The 14,061-nt window shown below is 34.6% G+C and overlaps 1 protein-coding gene across 1 annotated transcript in view; it reads left to right on the top strand.

Moving 5' to 3' along the window:
* Tnks (tankyrase) overlaps positions 1-14,061 on the top strand; it is a 163,741-nt gene that overhangs the window by 108,391 nt on the left and 41,289 nt on the right. The window contains exons 7-12 of the mRNA XM_010621890.3: positions 3,212-3,306; positions 5,001-5,067; positions 5,342-5,528; positions 8,855-8,976; positions 10,380-10,471; positions 10,562-10,640. Of these exons, the coding sequence (XP_010620192.1) occupies positions 3,212-3,306; positions 5,001-5,067; positions 5,342-5,528; positions 8,855-8,976; positions 10,380-10,471; positions 10,562-10,640 (642 nt within the window). The remainder of the gene's footprint in view (positions 1-3,211; positions 3,307-5,000; positions 5,068-5,341; positions 5,529-8,854; positions 8,977-10,379; positions 10,472-10,561; positions 10,641-14,061) is intronic.

Raw genomic sequence — 14,061 nt, 5'->3', positions numbered from 1 at the left:
AGGAGTTAAATGTATAATTCTTCTCATAATTGGGAGCATGTGTAACTGGGGAGGTGACTGGATGGCAAAGCAGATGGACCAAAAATCTAGTGTGGAAGTTGGGTGGAAACCAGACATTTAAATTCCCAAGTGCCAGTTGGGGACCACAACTCCTTTTTGTGGGAACTGCAGTATCCTGAGAGTAGAATTAAATTGCCTTATCTCTGCCATGATACTCAGCGCAGAAAGGGCAGTCTTTGGGTGAGTATGACAAGTGGCAGATCAGGTCTTTTTGAGTAGGTGACAGGTATCGTTGTGAGATGTATAAAAAGAATTGTGTGTCCCACATTTGGGGATGGGAGAGTTTTGGGGCCATTGGAAGGTTTAAATCTGATGGCTCAACTCATAGCTGTGGGGGTGGGAGCATAAACCAGCAGATAAGAAGAGATAGAAAGCAATTTTCTCAACTAAAATCTTGGAGGGTTTTCTTTCAACCAATCTAAGATCTCATTTACTTATCTTTATTGAGGATAGAACCAGTGAAGGTCTTTTAGCTAAGTTATGAAGTGAAGAAATTGCAGCTGGATCTGGATTTACATCATGGGGCTTTATCCAGAAGTTGGCTGGTGAAGTTTTCACTTCCTGTGAAAAGCTGATTGACCGTCTGATTAGAAACTTTTTGGATTTGATTTTGGAGGAATTGGAGTAAGCAGAGGGTGACTGTGGCCAGAATGAGGATGTAAACAAGGGTCAAGAACAGAGATTATTTATGGTGTCTAGTGACATCGGAGATACAAGAATAGCTCTGTTGCTTGATGACGCAGAAATGTATTGTCAATTTTTATGTGGAATTTTACATTTTAAAAGTGTTTATGGAAGAAAACTTTATTTTCATAAGCTATTAGGATACCTGGAATGTGAAATTTTATTGCTATTGTTCTGTTTAGGAAGAAGCTTAAGCACACAGTTAATAGGACTTTCACAGGGTTTCATAGGATCTGGCAGTATAATCAGCTTTCTTGACTTCCTGTTCAGGGCTTCTAATCTACCTGATCTCCCTAACAATAGCTGTGTATTGCTCAAAATATTTTCTAAACTTAGTGTCAGAATATGTAAAATATGCAGAGGACTTTGAAAGCAGTTAAGAGTCAATATGTAGTGATTCTTTTGTAACTTCACATTTGGAATGGACAAAGAAAATAAATTAAAAGTCTTATTGAATTCCAAGGCCCCAAATAGAAGACAGTAAAAATGAGAGTACATAATATTAGAGTCTGTATGCAAAATTGTTACAATACTTAAACTTTAAATGAGCAGAGGTAGAAAATTGGTATTATTGCAGAGATGTTTTCAATTAAAATGAAGTTAACTCTGATTTTTTAAAAAAGGTAAGTTTGATTAATTACTGTATCAGATTTTACAGAAGACCTTTTAATAACTTAGTTCAATTTAAAACGAGGCAGAAATTAGTTAAGAAACTATTTTCCTCTTGTATTTATTCTATATATATGGTACATAAAACAAGATTAAATATTATCTTGACATATTTCATTGCATTACTAGGCATCCTTAAGAATGAATAAGGTGTTTTATCCTTTTGGTTTCCATTACAATTTTTTTCAAGTTCTTCACAGATGCATTTCATTCTTCCCTGTTAAAGAATTTTTGAGAGCTAGATCTTTAGATAAAGCTGTACAGTAGAATTGGGATTTGAAAGTTAGAATTTGAAAGAACAGGACTTAAATAGATAAGGACAAATGTTTCCAGTAATAGGGGACATTATCCCTGACAGGACTACTTGGAACAATAAGAATGGTTCATGTAGAAAAGAAAATGAAGTAAGAGTAGTGTAAGTAGGGCTTGATTACTGAAGGTGTTGAAAAACAAGGGAAATAGGTGGACAGTGTCTTGGTCCATTTTGTGTTAGTCTAACAAATTTGCTGATTCTGGGAAATATGTAAAGAAATGAGGCATATTTGACTCACAGTTTTTGTGGCTGAAAGATCTAATTTGGTAGGGGCCCAGTGGCTTCTTCACAGAGTAGACAGCAACAAACAGTAGGAGTATCTGTGCACGCACGTGTGTGTGTGTGTGTGTGTGTGTGAGAGAGAGAGAGAGAGAGAGAGAAGGAGGGAGGGAAGGAAGTATTGCAGATAGGTAAGTTAATTAGATTCCTTCTAGGCAGTTAGACAGGGCTGCCCTCAAGGAGCCAGCATAGTGAAAGGAGAGAGACTACTGTACCTTTGTGCCTTCCCTGAGGATACATAGCAGTGATTGATAGTCTAAAGAGGTATCCATCACCTGGATAGGGGGCCAAGGTCTTTAACCCTGCCTTTCCAGGAAAAATCCCTGACCCCCCCAGCCTTACTGAAAATCCTTATAGCCTTGCTACATGACTTGCTCCCCCATTTGACCCGAATTCAATCAATATTACCTGGGTGACTGTACTTGCAGTCTTATTGGTTGGTCATGCTTTTGTCCCTCCTCATGCCCATCTTGTAATTTTCCACTGGGTCTTAAAGTTTTGTCCCACTTTGTACCTGCCTCACCCCATGGCTTTTGCTGTATAAAACATCTTTGAAAATTGGGATGAGTGGGCAACCCACTTTCTGGTCCCCCTTCTGTCTCTTAGACAGAAGCTTTCTTTCCCTCAATAAATTTTTCCTATTCAACCTCTGTTGTTCATAGAATTCATTCTTCAATTTTAGAGAACACAAACTCATGTTTGAAATATCTAGCAGGTTTGGGAGTTACGTCTCTTCCCCCCATATCAGAAGGAAGGAAAGTGAAAAGGAGAAAAAGAGAAAAAGATGGAGAACCACATAAAGAGAGATAGCAAGAAAACAAACTGTGAAAGCCAAACTTACTGTATGACAGCTCTTTCTCATGATAACTAGGCCAGTCCCTCAAGAGACTAGTCCCTCACTCCTGAGAGGAAAGTATCAACCAGTCTCAATGGCCCTCTGTACACTGTTACACTGTTTATTAGGACCAAAGCCTCAACAGTTTTAGTAGGGACCAACCAAATTCAAACCATAGAAGATGGACTAAAGTTAAATTTTCTTCCAGGGAGAATGAATTATCTCTCATCTAGATATGAAATGTGAATTTTTGGCATTTCAGCCATTTTTTGTGTCATCTTTCATTATGTTTAAATCAGAATGAATATAAATTAAATAGCAAAGCAAAAAATATTCACCTTAAGAGAGGGTCATGTTTTTCTTTTTTCCAGTCAACTCCTTTACATCTAGCAGCAGGGTACAACAGAGTTCGAATAGTTCAACTGCTTCTTCAGCATGGTGCAGATGTTCATGCAAAAGACAAAGGGTAAGTCACTGCTTTATTTCCTTTTAATGATTTTGCTTATGGATTTGTTTTCATCATCTTCTAACCCCAAAGTTTAAGTTTAAGAAAGCCACACCTCATTCATTAAGAATCTTCACAATTTCAGCTTCATTCTCATGTGCCTGCTTATTACAGTTATCTTTCATAATTACCTAAATCAGTTTGTTATAATTCTATTACTTGAAGCTAAAATGTGTCTCTCAATTCCAATAATTATTTTTCAGCCTTTAAGTTGCACTTCAGAAAGATAAGACGAGTTGAAACTTCTGATACTCTGGTAGCACTGCTATCATACTCATTTTTTATTAAAGGATCAACTCATTAATAAAACAAAACAATAATATTTTAATTTGGTGGGGTTTTTTTTCCCCTGATGAAATCTTGGACATCTAAGGTCCTGATGCATATCAATACAGGAGGGAAATACGTGATGGCCAAAAGTTTATTATGTCATTTATGAATTGATAAATTTTGGAAAACTTTGTACCAATTTCCTACATAGTCTCCAGGGACACATGAACATTGAGTGTGCTCTCTTACATGAAGGGCTAACATTTCTCATTGTCTCACCTTAAGATCTAAAAGATAACTGACCCTACCCAGGTAAGATAGGTTACATTATATTTTTATAATTGACAGAGTAAAGACGTTGTGCCCTAGAGTAGGGTTTCTTTCACTGTGACCGCTCCCCCTTCATGTCAGGAAGCATAAAAGAAGAACTCAGTAGTTGGGATAACAATGAGAATGGGAGTGCATTTCATATCTGCTATTTTTGCCAGCACCAGGTTTTGTGCCATCTGTGAATGGTGTCCCAAATAGGGGCATAAATGCCTGGTGCTTTTGTACATGTCTATTTCTTATGCATGTTTGAAAACAGATAGGTGCACCATACAGTGGACCCTTGACTTAAGAACTCAGTTTGTTCTTCAGGGCTGGTTATAACTCAAGTTGGCCAACTGAAGGCACAGACTCCTCTACACAGCCTTCAAAGTCTCTCCTGTACACAGGCAGATCTCAGTGTCCTTAGAAGGACATTGGCCCAGGATTTCTCAATTGAATCCACACTGGAAAGGATGTTGTAATGTTCCTTCCAGGATTCTCAAGGGATAAATCTCAAATCTGTATCTGAGTCCATCTGGAAGCATGAGTGACTGGTATTAAGATCGTAACTCAGGACTTCGTAAGTTAAAACTAAAGTTCTGGTCATAACCTCAGTTCTTCATCTGTCAAGCCGGTGATAACTCATCAAGAGAAGTGACCGTGAAAGGGGAGGTTTGACTCATTTAGAATACTTGGATATGCAAGTTATAGTTTGGATTCTTACGCTGGGAATTACTTGCAATTCAGTTTAAAATGGTGGGGATTATTTCAGTTCACTGCCAATTAATGTTTTGTATAAATAATTGCTATATAAAGCATGCAACTATCAATTAACATATGATCTTTTTACCTAACTGTTCTTATAATTGGTATTTTTAACATTAATTATATACAAAACACCAGGTAAATACAAAAGTTGTGAATATGTTACATTTTGTACTGTTTTATTAAGTACTTAAATATTTTTAATATACTTCTTTTGGAATTTACTAAATTTTTTATTTCTTACATTTCATGGATAAATAACTATAAAATGTTTGAAAGTGAAGTATTTTAATTTGCCTCTTTTCATTTAGTGGACTTGTGCCTCTTCATAATGCGTGTTCCTATGGACATTATGAAGTCACAGAACTGCTACTAAAGGTAAGGGAGATTGAAGAGTTAAGTATCATTCATTCCTTTTTAATCTTGCTATTACTTCATGTGTTTTTTAGCCAATAAGATTTTAAGAAAAATACTACTATTGCTTAAAACACTTTAAATATTCAACTTAATTTAAGCTGTTTTTAATATCAGAATTTAAAACAATCATAATTCAAAGAGTTGTAACAGAAATTTACAATGAAATAAATGTTTTCTGAGTTTGATTTGACCCAGTGGAGTAATTACTAACCTGAAACTTTTTTCCTCAACTCAGCATGGAGCTTGTGTTAATGCTATGGATCTCTGGCAGTTCACTCCACTCCATGAGGCTGCTTCCAAGAACCGTGTAGAAGTCTGCTCCTTGTTACTGAGCCACGGTGCTGACCCCACACTTGTCAACTGCCATGGCAAGAGTGCTGTGGATATGGCGCCGACTCCTGAGCTCCGGGAGAGACTGACTTGTATGTATTTATAGCATAAAATCAGTATTGCTAGTTATAAGTTGGAATATCTCATTTCTTTGTAGTTATTAAGGCTCGATTTTTTGTCTAACTTAAATAATATCCTTCCATCCTTATAAATATGCTGAGTTTATGATCCTCATTTCTTTGGATTTGGTTTGGTTTGGTTTTTATTTTTTGAGACAGGCACTCTGGTTCAGGCTGGTCTTGAACTCACTATGTAGCTCAGATTGGCCTTGAACTCATGGTGATCCTCTTGCTTCAGGTTTCCAAGTGCTGGGATTACAGATCCTCCTTTCTTATTATATAATTTTCTTTATAAATTCCCCAAGAAACTTAAATACACACACTAGATAAATATTTTGTGTTTATTCGAGCCTAATTCCAATTCATATGTTAAATGTCCTTTTTTTAAAAAAAAAAAAAGCTAAGGACGCTGAGGATTAGCAGCCATTTATTGAATGCTTCCTGTGCAATAGAAACTGGCAATACTGAAGTTCACAAAGCAAAACAAATCACTGAGCTCATAGAGCTTGTATTCTTACGCCATTGATCATAGCAGATGACATCAAACAGGATTGAGCACTGTTTTCCAAGCCCTGCAGTGTTCATTCCTAAACATTTATTGTTTATGGAATGGCCCGAGTTTAAGTGGGCCCAAATTTATGAGATAATATTTATGATTTGATGGAGATAATGTGATGCATTACCTACACATGTATAAATATATTTCTAAATAAACTTTTGTTTTAGATATACAGAAAATTTATGAAGATAGTATCAGGATCTCATGTATCAATACTCAGTGTCTTTACTGTGTTACTAATATTTTAGTATGGTACATTTATCACTATTAAGAAACCATTTTGATACATTATTATTAAGTAAAGGCCATACTCTTTTCGGATTTGCCCAAAGTCCTTTTTCTGCTTTACATTCTCATTCACAGCATCATATTACATGGAATCGCTACACCAGCATTGAAATCTATTTAACGCTGCATGTGAACATTTCTGATTTAAATTACATGAAATGTCATCTACTTGATTTTTAATTTATCTCATAGTCCGTATTCTCTCTTAACATTTAGGATTCTAAGAATCAGAAACAGCCTAAGAAAATCTTTGTTAAGCTATAACCTAAGGAAAGGTTATAGTCAAAGTGATGCCAACATCATTTATATTTAAACAGATGTATGTTAAAATAGTGAGAATTCTTTATGATTTTGACCCAGGAAGATGTCTTTGTGATGAATCCTTGTAGAAGTTCATGCATTCTCCCCAAGCCAGGTGACTCTTGCCATGTGTTGTCTTGCATTATATAGTTCACTTTTCTGTGTGCGTTCTATATTGTAGGAAAATTTGAATTCTTAGGAAGACTTTGACTTCTTTTTCTGTCTCCACACCTATGTAGCTCCTTGTTATCTAAGAACAAGGTGTGTGACGCTGTTGTGTGTGGGCCTGCATCTCTGCCCAGTCCCAGCGTAGCACAGTGCATTATACGTACTGTCTGCTTAGCAGGTTTACTGATCGAATCTGACTATACAAAAAACTTATTTTACTGTTTTCTAATTTCTTTTTTTCTATTTATGCACTGGTTCAGCTTTATCCCTATGTAATTTGACCTTTTTCCTCCCTTTCAACCATTTTACAAATTATGAATATTATTAGATGCTTTTACACTGTATTTTATTAATTTGTCTTATTCCATTGTAGACATTACAGGTTAACCTAAATTTGTGTAATTTTATGAAGACAGCAAACTTCATTTGTCCCCAGTTTTATCATTAAAATAAAAATATATAATTTTGTTATTAATATTTTCTATATAGTGTTATCACATTTGACTTTGATTTCTTGTTTTTGAAGTTTTTTGTTGTTGTTGTTATTGTACTTGTGTGAGGCAAGAGGCGGAACCACTGAGCTAAATCCCCAGCCCATCTTGTTTTTGAAGTTTTGAAGTTCTTTTTTGTGGAAGTCAGCAATGATAAAGAGGTTACATAAAAATGGTTCATACTTGCCATAATTTATTCTGTGTTTGGCATTCATGCCACAAATACTTACTGAGAACCTACCACATGCCAACTCTGTACTAGGTGATGGCTATTATGACAGTGGTAACAGACATGTGATAAAGCTAATGCAACTTCTGTGGGTCTCAGATTAAGGAACCTAGCCCAATAATATAGCAGGATGGGAAGGCTTGTCTAAACTGTTTAACCTGCAACCTGAAACAGTGCATAGTCATTAATAAGGCACATGGTACATATGCATGGTGTCTGTGCTTTGTCTCACCCTTTAGAGAGAGGTGAATGTGATGGAGCCTTAAAAATAAAAAAGCAAAAACAGGAAAAGAGAAAGAATACAGTGCTATTCAGATACAAAGGTGTGAGAGGTCATGAGAGGGTCTGAAATTGTTACAGAATATTTTAAGTCATACATCATTTGCACCGTTTCAGAACAACTTTCACCTTTTTGGTACTACGTGGGTCTATTAAAATGCAATACATTTGTGAAATAGAAAAACAAGACTGCATTTTTTTTTGTATTTAAATATTACAATTTGGAGGGCTTTATTGTTGTTTCTTTTTTTTCATTAAGTTTATTGGTACATTTAAAGCAAACAATAGTTAGAAGACTGCATTTTTTAAATTATAAGAATAATGGCTTCTTGCTGGGCATGATGAGGTATGCTTGTAATCCCAACTGTTCTAGAGGCTGAGGGAGAGCCAAGTGTAATCCTAGCACTCAGGAGCCTGAGGCAGGAAGATTACTGCAAGTTCAAGGCCAGCCTAGGCTATATAGTGAGTTCAAAACCAGCCTGAACTGTGTAGCAAGAACTTTTCTCAAAAAACAGACAATCAAAAAAACAGTGTATACTTTCATATCAGTACCTGTAGATTTACCTCTTTTGTTTGAGAACTGTAAAATCAAAAAACAGTGTATACTTTCATATCAGTACCTGTAGATTTACCTCTTTTGTTTGAGAACTGTAAAATCATCCACTATAGTATACATTCACAAATTATTTTACTGATTTCTTTTGATGAACGTTTACATTGCCTGTTTTAAAAACTTTGTTGTGGTGTCTATGTAGCTGAATCTTTATGAACTAAGAGTATGAAAGTCTTAATTTTGAGCATATATTTTTCAATTTTTTTATTAATCTACACCTTCATTATTTGTATTGTTATTATATTGTCATGTTACTACCTTTGCTGAAATAGAGAAATATATACTTAATAATTTTCCGACTTACATGTAATCATGCTGAATCATTTCAAATGAATTTTAACTATTTTATGTTAACCATTATTTCATTTGCAGATGAGTTTAAAGGTCATTCTTTACTTCAAGCAGCAAGAGAAGCAGACCTAGCCAAAGTTAAGAAAACACTTGCTTTGGAAATCATTAATTTCAAACAACCTCAATCTCATGAAACAGCACTGGTAAGATTTATTAACCCATTCTTTGGGACTATAATTGTAATGCAAGCACAAAATAATGTCTTTCATTTCAAAAACCTGAAAGTGCCTTTATTATCTGAAAAGCCAAGAATTTTCATTTTAATGTTGATTGCATTGACTTTTAAATTTAGTTTGACGAATTCTTCCTGTTAGAGGCTTTTTTTTATGTGTTTGTTAGATAAATATTATATTTCTTGTAGGAAATTAAAATAGTTTCAAAGATAATCATTCTTTTGAACAGTTGCATTCAATAACTGATTGTACTCATGCTGAAAAGTAGTGAGATCATGAGTTTTCTATTCCAGACTGCACAACTTGCTATTAAAAGTATGCATTTTCTCTGTCTAATGCACTGTGATTAAAACATTCATATCTTTTCTTTGTCATTGACCACATCACAGCCCAGCAGTTGTTAGCCTTCACTCCTGAAATGAGAATTTAAGCATATGTGATACTTGTATCACAGACCTTTATATAACCCTTACATAGCATTCTTACACATACGTGACACACAAAGGTCAAACCTTAGTATCTACTGAAAACAACATTAAGATTCATTAATTTGAAATGGGTCAACTGAATGTACTCTTAACTTTTTGGAGGTACCAGGGATTGAACTCAGGACCTTGCACTTGCAAGGCAGGCGCAGGTGGCACTGAGCCAAATCCATAGCCCTTGAATGTACTCTTAAATATATATCCATCAAACTGGGATTCATGTGCATTCAAGCTACACAGCATTATACCAGGAGATACTGAAAGCCACAGACTAAAACTGACCTGCTTTTTTAGAGTACTAATTTTTCTGTTATAAGTAGTTTTATTTTTAAAATTTTAATACAGATTAACATAAAAGGAAACAGAATAAAAACATACAATTATTGGAGTAAAACAAAAAGATGTCTGAGACTTCATGTTTCTTCCTCTAAACTGCTTCCAGTTTGTCACTTTTTTTTTTTTTTTTGCCAGTCCCTGTGCATACAAGTTTATTCCCCCACACATCTGGGAATACATTCGTGGAAGAATTTAACAAAAACAACTTGTGTGACCAACAGCTAGTGAAGGCTTGAGTTAGTTCTAGAGTTCTGTAGCTGTGAAGAGAGTGTCTCATGCTTTCAAAAAAATGTACACTGAATATTTATTGACCAAAGGAAAAGAAATGAGGTGTCTTTGTGCTCAGCTAAAAGCATAATTTCACCAGGTTTATTGGTTTATGTTTAAAGGCTTTAACTGGTAGAGCTTTTATACTTGTACTGTATTTAGGAGGAATATCGCTCACTGATCATTCTATAATGTAAAATATATTATGTTCTGATACTTTGTGATAACAGTGTTCTAAATAGTCAGCAGATGCTGTATATTAATTTAGTTTTCTTTATTTTATAGCACTGTGCTGTGGCCTCCTTACATCCCAAACGAAAACAAGTGACAGAATTATTACTTAGAAAAGGAGCGAATGTCAATGAAAAGAATAAAGAGTAAGTATGATTGCAGAGAGTTGTTAAAATCTTGAAGAAATACAACAAAAGCTAGAGAGAAAATGACTTTTTCCTTTCTCCTCTCCATAGTTTCATGACACCCCTGCATGTTGCTGCCGAAAGAGCTCACAATGATGTCATGGAAGTTCTGCATAAGCACGGAGCAAAGGTGAGGCTTACACCAGAAGAGACGTCCCAGGCGCATCACTGAACAGCTAGTTGTTCTGAACACTGCTGCTTTTCTCTCTGATTTTTCTGAAGAAACTCATTTCTTCAGAAAGGACTGGTAGTTTGTATTTAAATTCATAGAGTCTCCTCTGATTTAAATCTTAATGATAATAAAAATAATTACCTGTGTTTTCTTGTCCTTTACTTTCAGTCTTCTGTAAAATGCAATAAAATGTAGCTACAGCCATTTGAAGTAGATTTCAACCTCACATATATTAATATGAAAATTGGCATATTTTGATGGTCAACATTTCAATATAGTTTATAAAAAATAATTTATGTAAATGATAGTCAAGGTATCTCTACGTTTTATTTAAGAATAAAGAAGTTAAAATTTTCTAATGTTTAATTCTTATTGACTCTGGCACCTTATTTAGGTCCATGTGTCAGCTGAGATGAGTCATAGCAAATACCAGGGTTTTCTGAAAAAGAATGAGTCTTCCAAAGTGTGAAGGGACTGAGTGGCAGCTCGCCTGTTCACGTCCATACTAGCTGTCCATTTCCCTCACATCATTCAGTTTCAGATTGCTGTTCAGATAATGCCAATAAAAATAATTATTAAAACTTGTATTTCTTTAGCATGGAGGTTGAGAAAATTATTATTGCAAATTTAAGAGACTACAAATGTTCTTTACTCATTGGTGATTAGAAAAACCGTGAGGCATATTTTTTTTTTCCTGATCGTATTATAGTTAATTTTGACAAATATTGTTAACTAACAAATATAGTTAACTCTGACAAATATTGATATATAAAATGATCCAGACTGCTGACTTTTTTACTTTAAAGATTATAATATTTGCCTTCCAACACATTAACAATTTGTTAATTAGTATTATTATTATTAGTCTGTCCTAGCATTCTGCATCCTATTATTGATGAGTTGTCTGCCATAATTATTAAGAGTTTTATTAAGGCTATGGCTATTCTAGAAGTAAGTTGATAGGCATTTTCTTTTAGTGCAGTCCCTTTCAAGGGTACACCCCGATTACCTTAAGACTTTCCAGTTGCCGCCCCCCCTTGAAGGTCCCAACTACCTCCCACTAAGTGTCACCCTGGGAACCACACCTACCTAGGAACCAAGCAAATAGGCCTTTGGAGGATATTTAGCATCCAAACTATAGCAACAGTATTTAACAAAATTAGCTCTTTAGGGTTTGTTTAAAGACAGATTATAGGAAGATAATATTTCTTATCTTCAAGCTAAAAAGATTTTAATATGCCTGGTACCTGTTCTAGACTCTACGGAACAGATCTGTTTTATATCCTATCTTTTGTTACTCTTTCATAGAATTATTAAATTGATTAGTTTTTATTGTTCACTTTCAAAGTGTCTTGGTTTGAGGAAAAAATAAAAAACACTGAGTCTCTCTAACTAAAAGAATACAGAGACTGTTTTCATTTCTTGTATTATTTGAAATCAAGTTTTAGATCAAAACATATACATGTTGATAGTTAAAGTGATACAGTAATATTAATTAACAATAAATGCCTAAGTACCAAAGTTACAGAATGGTTCTTGATTAATAGCTTTAAATTTAGGACAGAGAGAGAAGACACAGCCTCAAAGTCAGTGTTTGAGAATAGTCTATTCATATTAATTAGAATATAGAAGGACTCCCCTCTGCCAGTTCCTTGTAATCTACAGAACTGCTTTGGCATTTGGAATTATGAAGGTATGTCCTGTACATTCAGAAGATGTGAATCTGTTTTCTATATTACACTCAGTTCTTCCATACAAATTTTTAGACAAATCCTCTTCTCAGGCAGTATGTTTTCAATGTTCAGTGATAGTGTATATAACTTGGTGTTCAGCTAATCCGCTCAGATACTAGAAGTAAAACAGACTAGTGTTAGATTTGCTGGAAAACTTTACATCTGTAAATTCCATAGAATTTGCTAAGGTATTTCCAAGGGTTATCTTGACCAACAGCTAATTTTACTTTTAGCAATGATTGTAGAAGTTCACACCTTCATAAATTGGGAATCCAGTATAATTGAATAAAACTGGAGCATAGCAGGCCTATCAGATTATGATTAAAAATGTTGGAAAAGAAGATGGCATAGGAGTAAATTAGGGAATGTTTTAAATGGCATGCTAAAAGATTGAACTTTATTTGAAAGTACTAAGTGGCTATTAATTTGAGATTTTAACTTTGTGTTTTAAAGGAGTAGTAACCCTCAAAGCATATTTCCAAACTTTAACTGGATTGGGGGTTTTTATTCTCTAATTGAATAATTTAGTATGTTTCTAGTAATTTCCAGAAAAGAAGTTTATGCTTAGAATATTTGCACTTTTCAGGGATTTTTATCATATGATGAAAAAGTAATATATTCATAGAAAAAATTTAGTTTGGCAGCCTGTGTGTGTGTGTGGTTTTGGTGTTTTTGTTTGTTTGTTTGTTTTTTAATAAATGCTAATGGCTGCGCTTTTGTGTTGTTTTGTATAAATAGTCATTTTTCTACTGGAAAATGTGAATCAAATACCTTGGTATTTCATGGAGTTTTATGAAAGACCATTAAGAATGTAAATGACCAGGCCAGGGATTTAGCTCAGTGGTACCACCGCCTCCTTGGCAAATTTGAGGTCCAAAGTTCAATCCCAGGTACCCAAATAAAAAAAGAATGTAAATGAACCTTATCTGAACAAATGTGACAGTTTTACTGATAATGAGAAAAGACTGGAAAAATGGAGAACAGTCATTTTGAAAACTTTGTTTTTGTAGCCTTCTGTTCAAGGGGTATCCACAAATATTTTGAATAACCAGTGTATATTTGAGAATTAACTATGTTCTCTTATCAAGAGCTTTCTGGTGAATTTAGAAAACATAAATAGTCTGTATTCTCAATAAGCTTAGTTTAATGTGGTAAAAACCACTCCAGTGTTGTGATTTATAAGACAGAATCTAAACTGATGTAGGTGTTCTGAAAGGGAGTAGTCATTGAAGTTTCAAGTAATCAAGGAAGACTTCTTTGGAGAGGAGAGACTTAGATCTCATAATTGAGAAAGAAAGAAGGGTTCTCTGAAAGAAGCAGCATGTCCAATGAGAATGAACTTGGTGCCTGAAACAGAGGCTATTTACAGAGACATCTGGGAGATGGGTTGGGATCACTTAGGTATGACTCAAAAGTTTATTATTTTCTTTGTCTTACAACTAGCCACATTTTTCTTTTTCCAATGTAAGCACTTCAAGGTTTTGAAAATGGAACATCCATATCCTCAAATCATTTTTTAGATAAATGTCCTTGTAATTCAGCTAGGATATTCTGTTATAAGGTGAGCATACCTAAACTGAAAATATGAAATCTGAAGTGCTTCAGAATCTGAAATTTTTTGTGTGTCATTATGACTCAGGTGAAAA

This window comes from Fukomys damarensis, unplaced genomic scaffold (assembly GCF_012274545.1).
Source record: "Fukomys damarensis isolate Sample0158 unplaced genomic scaffold, DMR_v1.0_HiC HiC_scaffold_18, whole genome shotgun sequence".
NCBI classification, from domain to species: Eukaryota; Metazoa; Chordata; class Mammalia; order Rodentia; family Bathyergidae; genus Fukomys; species Fukomys damarensis.
The sequence above is the reverse complement of the archived record's forward strand: the minus strand, read 5'-3'. Positions and strand labels throughout refer to the sequence as shown.